Here is an 18,389-nt window from a genome sequence, read left to right on the forward strand (position 1 = left end):
CTTGCTTCAGGACCTAAGTTAAAGGCAGTTAGATTTGTCATTAAAGGCAGTTTAGATTTGTCATTTTAGGTGAAAATTGAAAAGGGGTGGATCCTTAAGCTCTGTAACAAAGTCCTTTATTGAAACAAAAACAATGCGGCACCCCACCTCTGTTTTGGTAAAATGCTGATGGATGGGCCTGGATAAATGAAAACACTCAAATTCATACAGATCTATGGATGCAAGGACTGATCATCCATATACAATGTTTGTTTACAATTGCATTGTTTACAAACAATGGGATAAAACAAGCATTATTTTGGGAAGTTTTGGCACTTATTGGTAGATGGGTAAAAATATATTCCTTTGAGCATGGTGAAGTTATTAATTACACTTTTGATCGTGTATCCAAAGTGGGGGGTGGCAGGTAGCCTAGTGGTTAGAGCGTTGGGCCAGTAACTGAAACGTTGCTCGTTTGAATCCCTGAGCTGACAACGTAAAACTGTCGTTCTGCCATTGAACAAGGCAGTTAACCCACTGTTCCTAGGCTGTCATTGTAAATAAGAATTTGTTCTTAATTAACTAACTTGCCTAGTTAAATAAAATGTAAACAAATTAAATCAATACACCCAGTCACTACAAAGAGGAAGGAAACTGCTCAGGGATTTCACCATGAGGCCAATGGTGACTTTAAAACAGGTCTAGTCTGCTTTTCAACAGGCACCGGGTGCCAAATTTACCTTTCAGCAGGACAATAACCTAAAACACAGCGCCAAATATACACTGGAGTTGCTTACCAAGACGACATTGAATGTTCCTGAGTGACCTAGTTACAGTTTTGTCTTAAATTGGCTTGAAAATCTATGGCAAGACTTGAAAATGTCTTGCCATAGAGAGACTTGTCCTGGTTCACCTTCCAACAGGACAACAACCCTAAGCACACAGCCAAGACAATGCAGGAGTGACTCCGGGACAAGTCTCTGAATGTCCTTGAGTGGTCCAGCCAGAGCTCAGACATCACATCTCTGGAGAGACCTGAAAATAGCTGTGCAGCAACGCTCCCCATCCAACCTGACAGAGTTTGAGAGGATCTGCAGAGAAGAATGAAAGAAACTCCACAAATACAGGTGTGGCAAGCTTGTAGCATCACACCCAAGAAGACTGGAGGATGTAATCACTGCCAAAGGTGCTTCAACAAAGTATTGAGTAAAGGGTCTGAATACTTATGTAAATGTGATATTTCAGTTGATTATTTTTTATAAATTAGCAAACATTTTTAAAAACCTGTTTTTGCTTAGTCATTATGGGGTATCGCGTGTAGATTCATGAGGGGAAATAAACGATTTAATACATTTTAGAATAAGGCTGTAAAGTAACAAAATGTGCAAAAAGTCAAGGGGTCTGAATACTTTTCCGAGGGCACTGTATACAGACATTTAAAACATATTGGTGAAAAAAGCAATACGTTTAAGCTTTACAGGATAGTTTCCTTATAAACATACTTATCTTCTGTTCAAAGAGGAATTTAGCTTTAAACTCTTTACTCTTAGTGTACTCTTAACCATAGATCCATGGGTCTAGGTATCAGGCTCGAAGGCGCTATTGGACTGTCCTCTCCTGGGGCTGGGGGTCAGTGGTTTGCTGTCTGCAGCCTTGGTTTTCCTCTTGGTAGATGATGATTCTGGGACATCAGGGTCAGAGGATGTGGCTGGTGGTGGGGATGACGGAGCTTTGAACTTCTTCACTAACTTCTTTGTTTTCTTCTTCACTCTTTTAGATACACAGAAAACAGCCAAAAATGTTGAAAGTGATTGAACAATTACTAAAACCATTTACGCTATGTGTTTAATCTTAATTATCTAGAACAACATATAAGCTATTATGTATCTACTGTAACATACTAAGCTATAACGTATCTAGTAAGTACATTTCCCCCCATTTTCTCACTATGTGGTTAGAAGATGTGTGCACAATACATTTAAACAACAGGATATCAGTAGGACTGCTGTGACCTATGAGGACTGTTGCTGTGAGGAAGAGGACTGTGGCTGTGAGGGAGAGGTCTGTGGGGGAGAGGGCTGTGGCTGTGACGAAGAGGACTGTGGCTGTGAGGGAGAGGGATGTGAGGAAGAGGGCTGTGGCTGTGAGGAAGAGGGCTGTTGCTGTGAGGAAGAGGACTTACTTGGTGGCAGCAGGCTGCTCAGGGTCTGTGTCCAGCTCAGAAATTAACTTGACTTCTCCAGAGACAACGGTAGCAGACACCTGTGAGTGCAGGGACAGGAAATAAGAAGAGAGGGGACAAGGAAATGATTAGTCCAGTAATTCATGTAAGCTTTGTTACCTGATGGAGCGGAACGAGACAGCACAGAGAGGTGAGGACTGTATTGGGGGAGGGGATGTCTGGGTAAAAAATAATCACCTTGCTACATCACAACCAGGAGACCAGCTACATCACACAACGATCACTGAAACAGAACCCACTGTCTCCTTACCTTGGTAGGCGTCAACCTCTCATCTGATTGGTCAGTCCGTTCAGACAGAGGGACTGATAGGTCAGTCCGTTCAGACAGGGCAGACCGGGCCTCTAGGGCACGAGACAGCTCCTCGTTGTAATCCCCTGTGAGATAAAAAGTATCTGCTGAGTGCACATACTTTTGTAATGTAGAACAGATATAACACTCTACTTACGTTCTTCCACAACATAGGTAGCTGGGAGGTATCCATGATGTCCAAACCCCCTGTTGTCTTCGTAGAGCACACGGATGGCGTCACCACACGGTACAGTTAACTCATCTGACCGGTGGGCACTGTAGTCATACAAAGAGAAAACCTGACAGAGAGAGAACAATTTAAAAGGATTTAAGAATTATTGACCATGGTGGTAAAATAACTGATTATGTTAAATTTGTCATGTTTCATTTTTGGGCACAGTATGTTCTTGTAATAAAAACATCAATTTACCGTTTGATGAACTGGTACCAAAGAATCTGCTTCTACTCTATTGGCTGTAGACAGATGATCAGATAACTTCTGAAGGAAGAAAGGGAGCGTTTTATAGACTTCAATTACATATTCATCTTCATGCATTACTGTCTCTTTCAAATAGATGAATACATATTCAGTCCACAAGACTACAATGAAGTTACCCAATAAAATACACATGAAAGGAATTGAAGAGAAAAGCATGAATGGCTGCCAAATATAACATTATAATAATGCCTTTACGGTCTGTAGCCTGCGAGATGGAGCTCTTCCTAGACGCTCGCCCACTGGGGTGAAACTAGCTGCAAACAAGAGAAGAAAAAGTGAAAAAAGTCATGCCATACTAATATATTTAATCTAAGATAAAACTCAAAGCATACATAAATGAACACCTACGCCTACAGACACAGGTGAAGACAAGGAGAGGCCCATCTCGGTCTTTATGTACAGTGTACATGCTCCTCTGTAAGGTCCTTAACAGGTCTAGTGAGTCTGGAAATGTTCCGTTTTGTTCATTCTTCCCCTTGTTGTTGGAATGTCTGGCCAAAGCTCTCATTCTGCAAGAATGGGTCTTAAGCTCATTTGGTTAAACTGACCTCAATTGTTACAACTTATTGACAACAGAGTAGTTCACAGAGCTCCTTAGATTCAATAGACCTGTAGCAGTACAATGTGTCTCTTCCGCTTCATCTGCATTGACATGGAAACACTTGACAGTTGAAAACAATATTGTGGAGGCTCCTCTTTCGGGTGGCTTCCACCTGTTCAGTACTTTCAGATCAAGGATCAGTGCAATGGAGGTGAGGAGTGGACAGATATTTTAGAGAAAGGGCCTGTCTGGAGCCACTCACGGTTCTGGGAGGTGAGGGTTGACTGGGGGATGAACTGAGCTCCAAGGGAACCAACCAGCTGCAGTTTGGAATGTGGTGGCAGGAGGGACGGAGAAGGCAGGATCGAGTTCAGGTCCATCTGGGAGAATAAAAATACGAATAATTTATTGTCCATTTCCTTGTAATATATTTCATAAAACGTCAAAATGTACCACTGAACAAATTCTGTTTGGTGTAAATGCATGAAGTGTGGTGTCAACATACACTATATGACCAAGAGTATGTGGACACCTGCTCGTCGAACATCTCATTCCAAAATCCCTAATGTACACGGCCTCTTGGTCAGTTGTGCACCGGGGCCTCCCACTTCTCTTTCCATTCTGGTTAGAGCCAGTATGCGCTGTTCTGTGAAAGGAGTAGTACACAGCGCTATACGAGATCTTCAGTTTCTTGGCAATTTCTCGCATGGAATAGCGTTCAGTTCTCAGAACAAGAATAGACTGACGAGTTTCTGAAGAAAGTGCTTGGTTTCTGGCCATTTTGAGCCTGTCATCGAACCCACAAATGCTGACGCTCCAGATACTCAACTAGTCTAAAGAAGGCCCGTTTTATTGCTTCTTTAATCAGGACACCATTTTTCAGCTAACATCATTTCAAAAGGGTTTTCTAATGATCAATTGGCCTTTTAAAATGATAAACTTGGATTAGCTAACACAACGTGCCATTGGAACACAGGAGTGATGGTTGCTGATAATGGGCCTCTGTACACCTATGTAGATATTTAATTAAGAAATTATCTGTTTCCCCGGGTGGCGCAGTGGTCTAAGGCACTGCATCGCAGTGTTAGCTGTGTCACCAGAGACTCTGGGTTCGCGACCGGGAGGTCTGTGGGGCGACGCACAATTGTCCTTGCATCGTCCGGGTTAGGGAGGGTTTGGCCGGTAGGGATATCCTTGTCTCATCGCGCAATAGCGACTCCTGTGGCGGGCCGGGTGCAGTGCGCGCTAACCAGGTCGCCAGGTGCACAGTGTTTCCTCCGATACATTGGTGCGGCTGGCTTCCGGGTTGCGGCTTGGTTGGGTTATGTTTCAGAGGACGCTTTCGACCTTCGTCTCTCCCAAGCCCGTAAGGGAGTTGTAGCGATGAGACAAGATAGTAGCTACTAACAATTGGATACCACGAAATTGTGGAGAAAAGGGGGTCAAATTAAAACAAAAAAAAGATCATTTGTTTCCAGCTACAAATAGTAATTTACAACATTAACAATGTCTGTATTTCTGATCAATTTGATGCTATTTTAAATTAGCTTTTTTTCTTCAAAGTGATCTAAAAAAATTTGAACGGTAGTGTTGGAATCATGTAGTAACCAAAAAAGTGTTAAACAAATCAAAATATATTTTATATTCTTCAAAGTTCCCACTCTTTGCCTTGATGACAGCTTTGCACACTCTTGGCTTTCTCTCAACCAGCTTCATGAGGTAGTCACCTGGAATGCATTTCAATTAACAGGTGTGCCTTGTTAAAAGCTCATTTGTGGAATGTCTTAATGTGTTTGAGCCAATCAGTTGTGTTGCGACAAGGTAGGGATGGTATCCTATTTGGGCTTTATTTTTATTCATTATTCACTGGATATTTATTCCTCATCCTTTTTTATTTTACATCTTTGTGTTGTTGGAAAAGGACCCGTAAGTAAGCATTTCACTGCTAATCTACACCTGTTGTCTACGAAGCAGGTGACAAAAACCTTTTATTTTATTTGCAGTGCACAAACACCCCCTAGAGGAGGTATGTGGATATGACATCAAACCATTATATAGTGACAACACATACACAAATACCCTAAAATGTAAATATCCTACGCATCAGCGTAATCAAGGTTCCACACCTCTCTTTCCCAGGCAGGGTGTTTTTGAGGTGCCGTCAGGAGGTAGACAGCAGACTCTGGTCGTCTCTGGACCAGCAGAGATCTGGAAGCTGTTGAAGGCAGCCAACACATTTTCTGAAGGAATCTCAAACTGAAAAAAAAATGAAAAAAAAAGGATTAGATGCTAATTCAATAATACCGCTAATACACAGAAATCTCATCATCAGCCCTTCAATGGGAAAATGCACTTTGCAGCAAAACACTTGACGGATATCGCAGCAGTAAGTAAGGAGGGCAGGTTTTTGCAGGTGGTCAATTCGGCTTTAGATCACAAGAATAACAAGAAGTAAAGTAGATTGGCACGTCTATCTAAATACAGAAGGCAGTAGAGTAGGGTGAGGGTTAGAGAGAGATCTGATGAGTGGTTAAAGTCTGTCAGCACATGCAGCAGCCAGCCTCCTGCCGTTGTGGGAGAAGCACACGGTAAAACAACCCATCTGACCACCACGGAACGACAGCATGGGCTTATTGGGGATCCGGCACACCTACAACACATATACAACTTCATCAAATAACACAACTGAAGACAATTTAATGGCATTTTCTGGCAAACACACAACCACCACAGAAAATGGTGTCAATGTTGTCTCAAAGTTGTGTTTCTCAACGTACCATCACGACTTGAGAAGAACAATTGGACAACACTTGAGTTGGGAAGCAGTTGGATACTGTTAGATACTAAAACATGGAAACAGAGATAGAACATGATGCTTACAACAGAGATTCCCCTCCAGCGGACGAGCACAGGTTGTGTGTCGTTTCTCCTGGTGAACTCACTCTGCAACTCGGACCAAACCACAGCTCACTCCTTGGCATACAGAAAAGGAACTGCCGATTGATAAAGATTGGATTTCTTCTTCTACTACTACTACTACTACTACTACATAGTAATGGTAGTTTTGTTAAAGCAGATATGTACATGATCAGGTAGTTTAAGGCCTTTTGCAGTGATGTAAAGGGTGGATGTGTATCTGTTATCTGTATCTCCTCCAGCAGTCTACCACCTCCATGGTCTTGTCTCTTGCTCCGGGGAGGAGGACAGAACAGCTGTGGATGCAGTTTGCTGTCGATACGCCACACTCAGTTAGTACCCACAACCTGCAGGGAACGGTGGTGTAGAAACAGATAATGCAGGTTGTATGACCTAGTGAATGTTTACAGCGTAGCCACATTATTCCTAACGGTTCATAATGCAGGTTGTATGACCTAGTGAATGTTTACAGCGTAGCCACATTATTCCTAACGGTTCATAATGCAGGTTGTATGACCTAGTGAATGTTTACAGCGTAGCCACATTATTCCTAACGGTTCATAATGCAGGTTGTATGACCTAGTGAATGTTTACAGCGTAGCCACATTATTCCTAACGGTTCATAATGCAGGTTGTATGACCTAGTGAATGTTCTCTTTTCACTCACCTTGTTTTATTCTCTTTTTTTTTTTTGCCTTTGGATTTGAAAGATTCTACTGCATCCTCCTCGTCGTGGCTCTCTTGACTCTTCTCCTTGGACCTCATCCTCTCAGTGATGTCTTCGGACTGGCGATTCTGCAGATCTTCTACCATACTGTAGAGGGAAACAGAATAGATTATCATCTTTATTTTTCATGGTATTAGCTTCAACTTTCAAGTTTTAATGTCACTTGCACAAATGCCTTTCTTGCTAACTAAAAACCCAAAATGCAATAGCCAGTCATTTAGGCCTATAGCCTGGCCCCAGATCTGTTTGTGCTGTATAGTCAACTCTTATGGACATTGTCGTGCCAAAAATATGACCGTAAGGGTTGATCATAAGGTTTTGCTAAGATAGCACAAACATATCTGGGACTATGCTAGGTCTTTTACAGCAGGAGTTCTCAAAGTGGTACGTTTTTATTTTTAACATATATCATTTTTATGAATATTACTAATAACAACAGATTCAACACATTTTGGCCAAGGGATCTGTGGAATAAGTTTATAGTGTGTGATACAATAAAATGTATTATTATTATTATTAATTTACAATTAATATGTTATTAACCCTGGGCAACATGGGCCTGGGATGCTCACAGGGATATTGGTATCCACAGTACCAATTATTATAAATGGATTGTAAATTAAGCTTTAAAATTGCCGTTTTCTCTCTGCCTCACAGAAAAAGTTGTAGAATTGCATGTTATTAGCGTTAAAGCTGTAACAACAAAAAAATCTATCTGCCCCATGACAAAATGTGTAGAATTACAGGAAATTAGCTTGAAAACCACTACATTTTCCTTCCCAGGGCCTGAGACTTGGTTCCATGCACTGCCCAAGTCATAGTACAACTCCTTGTATGCTATTTTTATCTCACTCCAGTTGTGTTCTGATTATGAGGAGGTCCCTGTTGAATTTGCTATCACAAAAGTTGTCCCCGTCCCCAAAAAGGTTGAGAATACCTGACTTACTGCTTCCTTACAGGTTCATGCAAACCTCACTGGAGTTATGAAAGTTCATCCTGCAAGACTTCTACACACCTCGTCTCCCTCTCAGAATCCAATGACGACCTCAGCTTGTTCTTCTTCTTTGCACCTTCATTGTTTAATGTTACTGCTTCCTGAGGGGCAGCGTTGGTCTTGTCCGTTGTTGACTTCTTGTGTACAGTCTTCTTCACGGTAGCCCTCTCCACTTCCTGTGCCATCTGCTACCGGTACTCATGGAGTAACTCATCCTTGAGTTCCAACGCAGCCCCACTCTGGGCCCCAGACACCTCCTCCTCTCCTCTTCCCTTTGTTATTCTTTCTCCTATGTATATTCCCAGGACCTTCCGACTCCAAGGAGGCCTTGGATTTGGCTGTTTTGGCATTTCCTGCAGTATTGTCAGTCTGGTCGATCTAAATGTTAGAAGTGTCCTCCTGCTGCACTGAGGCTGGAGGCAGCTCCCTTCTCTGCTACCTCCCTCTCCCTGAGCTTGTTCTTGGTGAAACAAGGGCTGCCCTGGTCAGGGTCATAAGTGTTCTGGAGGATAGTCTCATTGTCCTCTGTGTCTTTCACAAGGTCAAGGTTATGTTTCAAAGTCTGGAGCTGAAAGATAGGAGTGGGGATGCAAAGGTGAGAACAGGATTTATGTGCATGGACGTTAATTCACAGGGACCATGCACAACAAATATTGTAGGCTACAACATTGTCAAACTTAAAGTGATTTCAGCCCCCAAGCCTTCTTGATCTGACCTGTTCCAACTTGCCACAATACTCTCCTGCTCTGGCTGAGCTGGACTCTTCTTCTCTGAATGTAGCCAGATCAGTGTATATCTTAAAAACCTCATCAAGGCTTCACTCTCTCCGGCTGGCATGCGGAAGTGGCACTCATTCTGCTTGCAAAGGGCCCAAGGGAGTTTTTGCTCCTGAAAAATGCAAGGCAGCGGATTAATCAGATACATTCATGTGGTAGTTACTGTAATACATTAGCTAACGGGGTACAATGTTATGGGTCTGATTGCAAGCAACGGAAGTTTTCTAACTTCGTATTTGACCAGCCTGCAACCTGCCTAGCCAGTCCATCTTGACCACATAGGGTAGGCCTACTCAACTGATGAAAGACAAACATAGATAGCTAGCTAGTTATCATCTTTGCAAAAAGCTGTAGCTAGCTGGCTAGCTGACCGTTACAGTATAGTTAAAGTTAGCTAGCTGATAACGTTAGCTCTAATCAGCTAAATGAATCTGGCTAGCTACAAGGGTCACCACAATGATGCCAAGCTTAACAGTGTCTTGCAATATTGTTTATTTAAGTGAATGGACATGCAAACTAACATCGACAACCTGTAAAACATACCATTGACCACCATACGTGAGTAAATGACAGTGATTGTGACCCCCGACACCGTTGCGAAAAAAATCTTGTGGATGACGTTTCATTTATGGTCTTTGATTTGATTTCACCATTTAAAAAAAAAAGTGTACAATGTCACTTTTTTTCAGATATAATTTTTCCCTGGAGATTACATTTGAAAATGTATCCAAGACATTGCACATATGTTTTTAGTTTTGTTGTGCAATAAACAAAAACACATATAGACAAAAACAATAGACAATTTAACATTTACATACATACATTTCACAATAAATTACACGTTTTCACCAGCCATTTTTATCCATTTCTGAATATACTCTGCATAACTCTACTTTTGAATAGCAATGAATTAATAGCAAAACGTATATGCATTTATCTTTTCATAATGTGGTGTTTTAAGGAATGTTGAATCATATTTCGTTGTATATACATGCTCAGAATGAAACAAAGGAACGTGCAGTCCACTGGGCGAGAACAGTAATGTCACGTGGCGTCTTAAACTCTCCATTCACTTTACAGGTAATGCCTTGGCACTGGTAGGCAGGTGCATATCTTTCTTTGTTCCAGCAGAGACACGCAAATACACGGCGTGTGAAGAAACTACCACCTGAGCACTGCTACTGGAATTCAACGAATAAGTAACATATAGCCTGTATACATCGTATATTAACAATATATATTTTTATACTATAGTGAATGAATGTTGATTTCACTTTGCTTTGGAGATGGCCACCGGAATATGTGAAAAGTGTGCACAACTGCTAAAGGACTTCGTTGCTTATGTAAAGAGATTGCGGTCTGAACTTGTACAGAAGATAAAGGAGTGTATAAAGAACCTGTCAAGATGTAGCTGTCTGCGGAGGAAGAGAGCAACTGTTGCATCCTATATCTCAGAGCAGCACGAGAGACAGGCTGCTCGGACACTACTGAACCACCTGGACACAGGTATTGGTATTCTAAATGGATGTGTAGTCGCGCACACCAGTCGAATCAAAGTTTTACACTGATCAACCCAGTATTGTCTCCAGGCATTAAATACATAGGAGCATCTGGAAATCATGGGTCAGCATCACAGGAGGTTGGTGGCACTTTAATTAGGGAGGAAGGCTCGTGGTAATGGCTGGAGCAGAATAGGTGGAATGGTATAAAATATATCAGACACGTGATTTCCATGTGTTTGATGCCATTCCATTTGCTCCGTTCCAGACATTATTATGAGCTGTCCTCCCCTTAGCAGCCTCCACCAGTCAGCATTAATTTATTACAGGTCAGTTGAACACACCTCAGTCAGTGTACTGTGTTTAAGTGTCATTTTAATATTTGAGACAGATTGTTATTAGAAAGATTTCTATCCCATTGTAATAGTATACTGTTTTGTAGTGGCAGTAAAAATCAAATCAAATTTTATTTGTCACATACACATGGTTAGCAGATGTTAATGCGAGTGTAGCGAAATGCTTGTGCTTCTAGTTCCGACAATGCAGTAATAACGAGCAAGTAATCTAACTAACAATTCCAAAAAAAAACTACTGTCATACACAGTGTAAGGGGATAAAGAATATGTACATAAGGATATATGAATGAGTGATGGTACAGAGCAGCATAGGCAAGATACAGTAGATGATATCGAGTACAGTATATACATATGAGATAAGTATGTAAACCAAGTGGCATAGTTAAAGTGGCTAGTGATACATGTATTACATAAGGATGCAGTCGATGATATAGAGTACAGTATCAACGTATGCATATGAGATGAACAATGTAGGGTAAGTAACATTATATAAGGTAGCATTGTTTAAAGTGGCTAGTGATATATTTACATCATTTCCCATCGATTCCCATGATTAAAGTGGCTGGAGTAGAGTCAGTGTCATTGACAGTGTGTTGGCAGTAGCCACTCAATGTTAGTGGTGGCTGTTTAACAGTCTGATGGCCTTGAGATAGAAGCTGTTTTTCAGTCTCTCGGTCCCAGCTTTGATGCACCTGTACTGACCTCGCCTTCTGGATGGCAGCGGGGTGAACAGGCAGTGGCTCGGGTGGTTGATGTCCTTGATGATCTTTATGGCCTTCCTGTAGCATCGGGTGGTGTAGGTGTCCTGGAGGGCAGATCAGTTTATCTATTCTTTTGTAGTGATATGCTTTGTGACAGAAGTGACCAGTATTATGAAAATGTCTGACCAAATGTTTTCCATGAGGGCAGGAAGATAAGAATGGATTCCCCCTGTTACGTGGAGGCAGAAAATAGGTCTCTAGGCAGAAAGCTATCCTGTACAGCCTATAACTCTCTATAGGTAGTTGAAAATACAGGAACATGATTGGTGACATGATTTCCTCACCTCCTGTCTTGTTGCAGTGGATTATCCTCTACCCGTTGCTCTCCTGGAACCATACACAGCCCTACTGCTCTCTAATGACATGGAGGTTCAGAGGATCACCACTCTGTCTCTGGTTCATCTGCTAGTGAAGAACAAAGGTATGTACACACAGACACATACACACACACTGTCTCAAGGTTAAACACTGTACTACTGTCTTCTAGTGAGTAAGGAGCAGGTGATTGAGACAGGGATGCTGATGCCCCTGCTAGAGATGCTCCAGTCTGGGGACCCCACTGTCCAGTGTAACTCCTGCCAATGTATTGCCTCACTGGCCTCCTCAGGTTGGTGGACTAGTGTTTATGTTTGATTTGATCTATATTGATCCCCAGAGGAAAATTAGATGTCACTGGCTGAGACATTACAACACCAATACACACAACGACAAACACACTTTGTTGATCCCCAGCCAGTGACTAGATATCGCTGGCTGAGACATAACAACACCTACACACGACGACATACACATTACAACATTAGTGCAACAAAGTGCTGGTGCTATTGTCAATTAATTTCTTGTTTGCAATCGATAGGATCAGGTTTCTCTACATTTGCTTTCCCCACAAACTGATTTACTCTCAGATAAGAAGCTAAGCACAACATGCATGATATCCCTGCTGAAAGATGTACACGGCTTCATTCTTGCTGGTTAATGTAAGGTGAAAGGCATGACACATGTGGGACATCGTGTTCCATGTATTCTAACCCAACATTCTATTCTAACTCAACATTCTATTCTAACTCAACATTCTATTCTAACTCAACATTCTATTCTAACTCAACATTCTATTCTAACCCAACATTCTATTCTAACTCAACATGACTCTGTTGTCCAAACTAGACATGACATTTAATCTGTATTTTTTTGTTGTTGTTATTGCCTCACATTTATTTAGACTCAAACCGGGAAGCTATTGTGTCAGCTGAAGGGGTGATTCCACTACTGGTTTTAGCCAAGTCTTACGATCCCCAAGTCCAACAGAATGCAGTCTGGGCCCTTTTAAACCTCACACAGTCTGGTAGGTCTGCACAGAACTATGTCCACCAATACATAATGTACTGCACACCCTGTACTATGCACACATCTCAGGTTGCTGCCACATTCTGGGTTGTTGCTGTATTGATATGACCACAGTGGGTGGAGTTCAAATGACACATTCGTTGGCTGTGATCTAATTGTTTGCTGACATTTCAAAACAAGTGACGCGTGTCACTTAACCATAGAGATCAATGAAGAATAGATGGATGGATTTATTAATGTGGTCCCAACTTAACTAATTCCTAGACATACTGTACGTCTCCATATCTGACCATTATTTTGTCTGCCTTCTATTACCTTTCCATTAATCTGACACTACATTAGCCTTCATTGCTGCTCTTCTTTCTAGAGAGGACGATGGGGGTGTTATGTCAAGAAGGAGCCATTCCTGTACTGGCACTTCTGTTGCAGTCCTCCAACTATGAGATCCAGGTAAAATATCCACTGTCTCCTGCCCTCAAGCCAAATATTGCTGTTTTAAAACCACATCAAAGTAACTATGTGCTGCAGTTTTTTAGTGGTTATTTGTTTAAAACAATAGTACGGTTATAGCATGATGACCAAGCGTGTGCTTATTTTGTCCCAGTGGTCTTCAGCCTGAACTTCTATTGTGCTCTGAACTGAACTGATATTCTGTCTGTATTTTAGTTCTACAGCTGCTCTGCCCTGAGCAATATAGCCACCGTCCCGGGCCATCATCCCAAAATGTTGGGCATTGGAGACCGTTTTTTGTTGAAGTCCCTGCTGACACTCATGTCCTCATCAGTGCAGAAGGTAATGGTTGGTCTTAAAGGGATACTTGGAGATTTTGGCAATCAAGCCTAACTGGAGTTAACGCAATGCCTAACTATGCCTAACTGGAGTTAACGCAATGCCTAACAGAGTCAGATGGAGACGCTTGGAGTTAACGCAATGAATACCATGCTTTTATGTCTCTGTGCCCAGTATGAAGGAAGTTATGATGCCTAACTGGTGGAGTTTCAATGCCTAACAGCCAATGCTAACTGGAGTTAATGCCTAAATGCCTAACTGGAGTTAACGCAATGCTAACTGGAGTTAACGCAATGCCTAACTGGAGTTAACGCAATGCTAACTGGAGTTAACGCAATGCTAACTGGAGTTAACGCAATGCCTAACTGGAGTTAACGCAATGCTAACTGGAGTTAACGCAATGCTAACTGGAGTTAACGCAATGCCTGGAAGTCTATGAATATCTACTAGTATGTCCAACAGATGTTACAGTTTCACACTGAAATGTATTCTGTCATGAAATGTTTTCTTACTCAATCTTAGGCCAAATGTTTGTATTTTATTTCTAGAATGCATCCCAAGCTTGCAGATGCCTCCAAATCCTTTCAGGGAATGGTAATTCTAACGTTTAACCACAGAACACACTCTGTTAATGTTTTAGGCACATATTCAACACAGATTGTACAGATCCTTGTGGATTGGATGCAGTGTTGTGCTTTGTTTTGTAGTTGTGACCCAGGAGCAGCTGATGTACCTGAACTGTGTGTTGCCTCTGAAGGCCCTGCTGTGCTCCGCTACTCCCCCTCTGACTGAGTCTGCTATAGCACTACTGTCTGAGCTAGCCACACACCAACCCAATAGAGTGAGATTTTTTAAACTAGATGTTGATGGGTGCAGCTGTAGCTTCAAGGTTAGAGAGGTGGCATAGTATCTGGAGGGTTGTTGGTTCGAATCTCAGGTTTGACATATCTGACAGGATTCTATCTATTATATAATGATGGTGGTGATTACAATCGATGTTATTTGTACCGGTGTTAGCAATCCGTATTCATTGTGTTTCCCTCTAGGAGGGCCTGGTGAATGAGGGCCTGGTACAGGTGATAGGGCAGCTGCTCCTCTGTCACAGCTCCAGCTCCATCATCAACCACAGTGTTGTTACCATCACCAACCTCAGCAGCACCAGCGAGGGACAGCAGGTAATAATGGTTGCCATGTCGCTCACATATTCACTCACTAGAATATGAGGCGCTGTTCCAATGTCCACACTACCATATTACGTAGAACGCATGCCCATAACATTGCTTCATTCTTACTGGTCTACTAGTATATGGACATTGGAATGTAGATGTGGTTTCCATCTATATGTTCAGTCACATGTTAACTTTTATCAAACCAAGAATGGTCCTTTAAGATGAATATAGAGACACTGACCTGGTGATGTCACATGAATGCAGTGATTATTGGAAGCCATTTTAAATGCATTTCCATTCATGTGGACATGGGATGATCAAGCCTTGTGTTGTCTACAGGCTGTTATGGACAGTGAGTGTGTAACGGGACTTCTCAAGGCCCTTGTGTCCAGTGTGACCACAGAGGAGACCGTTCTGTGTGTCACTTCCTGTTTACATCACCTGACAAGCTGGGGTGAGAATACAAGCAATTCATAAACCAGTTTAATTTATGTCACCTCACCTCTATTACAACTTTTCTCTTTCCTTTTCAGACTTACTTCAGTCTCATTTGGCCACAAAAATTACTCCTGAACATGTTTCAAGTCTGGTGAAGTTCTCTGCACAAATGGACAATCTAGAGCTGTCCTATAGGTCTGCTTCCATCATCAGCAAGCTAAAGATGAACGGTAATATGCATGTATTCTGTTTGTTGTTTAGTCCCTTTATTTGATCTGTGACTAGCACCATGATTGATAGTGTAATACTTGCAATAATAAATATATTTTCTCTTAAATGCTATACTGTCTGTATCAGCAAGATTGTCCCATGTGTGCTCATACAGATGAGCTTTGTGATGTACATAAATTCACTGAAAACCCACACACGGTTATGTTAACAGTATTGCACTTCTCATGTACCCTACTTTTGGCCAGCTAAAAGCCGAACCACTGATCAAGCAACATTATGGACTAAATGTTCAAATCCTGTTGCTGCAGGATTATTTTGCTTTGACAATATACAGTACCAGACAAAAGTTTAGACACACCTACTCATTCAAGGGTTTTTCTTTCTTTTTACTATTTCCTACATTTTAGAATAATAGTGAAGTCATCAAAACTATGAAATAACACATATGGAATCATGTAGTAACCAAAAAAGTGTTAAACAAATCAAAATATATTTGAAATTCTTCAAAATATCCACCCGTTGCCTTGATGACAGCTTTGCACACTCTCGCTCTGTCTCTCTCGCTCTGTGTCTCTCTCGCTCTGTCTTGCTTCTCTCAACCAGCTTCACCTGGAATGCTTTTCCAACAGTCTTGAAGGAGATCCCACATATGCTGAACACTTGTTGGCTGCTTTTCCTTCACTCTGCAGTCCAACTCATCCCAAACCATTTCAATTGGGTTGAGGTCGGGTGATTGTGGAGGCCAGGTCATCTGATGCAGCACTCCATCACTCTCCTTCTTGGTCGAATAGCCCTTACAAAGCCTGGAGGTGTGTTTGGGTCATTGTCCTGTTGAAAAACAAATGATAGTCCCACTAAGTGCAAAGCGGAAGGGACGGCGTATCGCTGAAGAATGCTGTGGTAGCCATGCTGGTTAAGTGTGCCTTGAATTCTAAATAAATCACTGACAGTGTCACCAGCAAAGCACCCTCACATGTCCTCCTCCATGCTTCACCGAGGGAACCACACATGCGGAGATCATCCGTTCACCTAGTCTGTGTCTCACAAAGACATGACGGTTGGAATCAAAAACCTCAAATTTGGACATACCAGACCAAAGGACAAATTTCCACCAGTCTAATGTCCATTGCTCATGTTTCTTGGACCAAGCAAGTCTCTTCTTATTGGTGTCCTTTTATTAATTGTTTCTTTGCAGCAATTCGACCGTGAAGGCCTGATTCACACAGTCTCCCCTGAACAGTTGATGTTGAGATGTCTGTTACTTGAACTCTGTGAAGCATTTATTTGAATGTATCCTCTGCAGCAGAGGTAGCTCTGGGTCTTTCTTTCCTGTGGCGGTCCTCATGAGAGCCAGTTTCATCATAGCGCTTGATGGTTTTTGCAACAGCACTTGAAGAATCTTTAGAAGTTCTTGAAAACTTCTGCATTGACTGACCTTCATGTCTTAAAGTAATGATGGACTGTGGTTTCTCTTTGCTTATTTGAGCTGTTCTTGCCATAATATGGACTTGGTCTTTTACTAAATGTGGCTATCTTCTGTATACCCCCCTACCTTGTCACAACACAACTGTTTGGCTCAAACACAATAATAAATAAATAAATTCCACAAATGAACTTTTAACAAGGTACACCTCTTAATTGAAATGCATTCCTCATGACTACCTCATGAAGCTGGTTGAGAGAATGCTTAGAGTGTGCACAGCGGCCATCAAGGCAAAGGGTGGCTACTTTGAAGAATCTCAAATATAAAATATATTTTGATTTAACACTTTTTTGGGGGGGGGGTTACTACATGATTCCATATGTATTATTTCATAGTTTTGTCTTCACTATTATTCTACAATGTAAAAATAAAGAAAAACCCTTGAATGAGTAGGCGTGTCTAAACTTTTGACTGGCGCTGTAGGTCAAATTAAGATCCTACATCTGTACATGCATTTTTTTCTTGTTGTTCATATATCATACAGCACATGTCATCCAACTACTGACGCCACACTACGCTGCCATCTCTGAATATCTCCTGATGTACCTCAAGAACCAGGAAGTGCGATTCCAACAGCTGAGTATTGTTACTCTATGCAACCTGAAGAAAGGTTGGTCATGGTTTTGTAACAACACTTTAACCAGTCATGCTGTCTATGCCTAAAATACCACATTTCTGTGCTTGATGTCAATAACACTACTTTCTAGTCAGTTATCCTGAGAAACATAAACTGTAGTGCATTAACATAAGGGCAGGTACATGCAGTTATAGTCAATGGCTTGTTGTTGTGTTATACTATGTAATAATCTTCTCTGCTATGTCATGTTATTCTTCAGACGGAGAGTTTTCAGTGCTGATGAGTGATAGTGTGCTGGAGAAGCAGCTAAAATGGGTGCATGCACAGACGGAGCAGACCAGGCAGTTACTGCAGGCGATTCAGATGCCTCCATCCTCCTAACCTGTCCACTGGAGCTCTCTCTGCTTCAGGACACGGACTGACACCTCTCTGCTTCAGGACACGGACTGACACCTCTCTGCTTCAGGACACGGACCGACACCTCTCTGCTTCAGGACACGGACCGACACCTCTCTGCTTCAGGACACGGACCGACACCTCTCTGCTTCAGGACACGGACCGACACCTCTCTGCTTCAGGACACGGACCGACACCTCTCTGCTTCAGGACACGGACTGACACCTCTCTGCTTCAGGACACGGACTGACACCTCTCTGCTTCAGGACACGGACCGACACCTCTCTGCTTCAGGACACGGACCGACACCTCTCTGCTTTGACAGGACACGGACTGACACCTCTCTGCTTCAGGACACGGACCGACACCTCTCTGCTTCAGGA

General features: G+C 42.1%; 2 protein-coding genes across 5 annotated transcripts; one reads left to right on the forward strand and one right to left on the reverse strand.

Annotated features, from left to right (window-relative positions):
• Window positions 1–1,305: 1,305 nt before the first annotated feature.
• Window positions 1,306–9,624, reverse strand: LOC112257183. 4 transcript variants are annotated; one of them, XM_042325238.1, is made up of 13 exons: window positions 9,507–9,624; window positions 8,903–9,075; window positions 8,209–8,755; window positions 7,134–7,280; window positions 6,431–6,813; window positions 5,677–5,806; window positions 3,813–3,930; window positions 3,205–3,263; window positions 2,941–3,009; window positions 2,668–2,809; window positions 2,472–2,596; window positions 2,162–2,241; window positions 1,306–1,749 (listed from the first exon to the last, which is right to left on the reverse strand). In XM_042325238.1, exons 5-13 carry the CDS (start codon window positions 6,634–6,636, stop codon window positions 1,557–1,559), a joined length of 1,122 nt encoding a protein of 373 aa, XP_042181172.1. In that variant the 5' UTR covers window positions 6,637–6,813; window positions 7,134–7,280; window positions 8,209–8,755; window positions 8,903–9,075; window positions 9,507–9,624; the 3' UTR covers window positions 1,306–1,556. The 4 variants fall into 4 exon arrangements, with proteins under 4 accessions (XP_042181172.1, XP_042181171.1, XP_042181174.1 ...); XM_042325237.1 differs by having other exon boundaries at window positions 8,140–8,755; XM_042325240.1 differs by having other exon boundaries at window positions 3,358–3,930; window positions 8,140–8,755.
• Window positions 9,625–10,031: 407 nt separating this feature from the next.
• On the forward strand, window positions 10,032–18,319 carry LOC112256910 (vacuolar protein 8). The gene is made up of 13 exons (XM_024430472.2): window positions 10,032–10,469; window positions 11,881–12,000; window positions 12,067–12,186; window positions 12,799–12,921; window positions 13,291–13,373; window positions 13,590–13,715; window positions 14,261–14,306; window positions 14,420–14,553; window positions 14,759–14,887; window positions 15,221–15,335; window positions 15,415–15,549; window positions 17,518–17,643; window positions 17,870–18,319. Exons 1-13 carry the CDS (start codon window positions 10,250–10,252, stop codon window positions 17,989–17,991), a joined length of 1,599 nt encoding a protein of 532 aa, XP_024286240.1. The 5' UTR covers window positions 10,032–10,249; the 3' UTR covers window positions 17,992–18,319.
• Window positions 18,320–18,389: the final 70 nt, after the last annotated feature.

Source organism: Oncorhynchus tshawytscha, linkage group LG08 (assembly GCF_018296145.1).
Source record: "Oncorhynchus tshawytscha isolate Ot180627B linkage group LG08, Otsh_v2.0, whole genome shotgun sequence".
NCBI classification, from domain to species: Eukaryota; Metazoa; Chordata; class Actinopteri; order Salmoniformes; family Salmonidae; genus Oncorhynchus; species Oncorhynchus tshawytscha.

What these genes read in the sequence shown, in the direction of transcription:
- LOC112257183 (XM_042325238.1), bottom strand. Translation starts at nt 6,636, where the DNA reads ATGTACATATCTGCTTTAACAAAACTACCATTACTATGTAGTAGTAGT. An exon ending in ACCCTGCCTGGGAAAGAGAG is followed by an intron (nt 3,931 to 5,676) that starts GTGTGGAACCTT and finishes TTATTCTCCCAG; the next exon opens with ATGGACCTGAACTCGATCCT. An exon ending in TGGTACCAGTTCATCAAACG is followed by an intron (nt 2,810 to 2,940) that starts GTAAATTGATGT and finishes TCTCTCTGTCAG; the next exon opens with GTTTTCTCTTTGTATGACTA.
- LOC112256910 (XM_024430472.2), top strand. Translation starts at nt 10,250, where the DNA reads ATGGCCACCGGAATATGTGAAAAGTGTGCACAACTGCTAAAGGACTTC. An exon ending in CCACACACCAACCCAATAGA is followed by an intron (nt 14,554 to 14,758) that starts GTGAGATTTTTT and finishes GTTTCCCTCTAG; the next exon opens with GAGGGCCTGGTGAATGAGGG. An exon ending in GCACCAGCGAGGGACAGCAG is followed by an intron (nt 14,888 to 15,220) that starts GTAATAATGGTT and finishes TGTTGTCTACAG; the next exon opens with GCTGTTATGGACAGTGAGTG.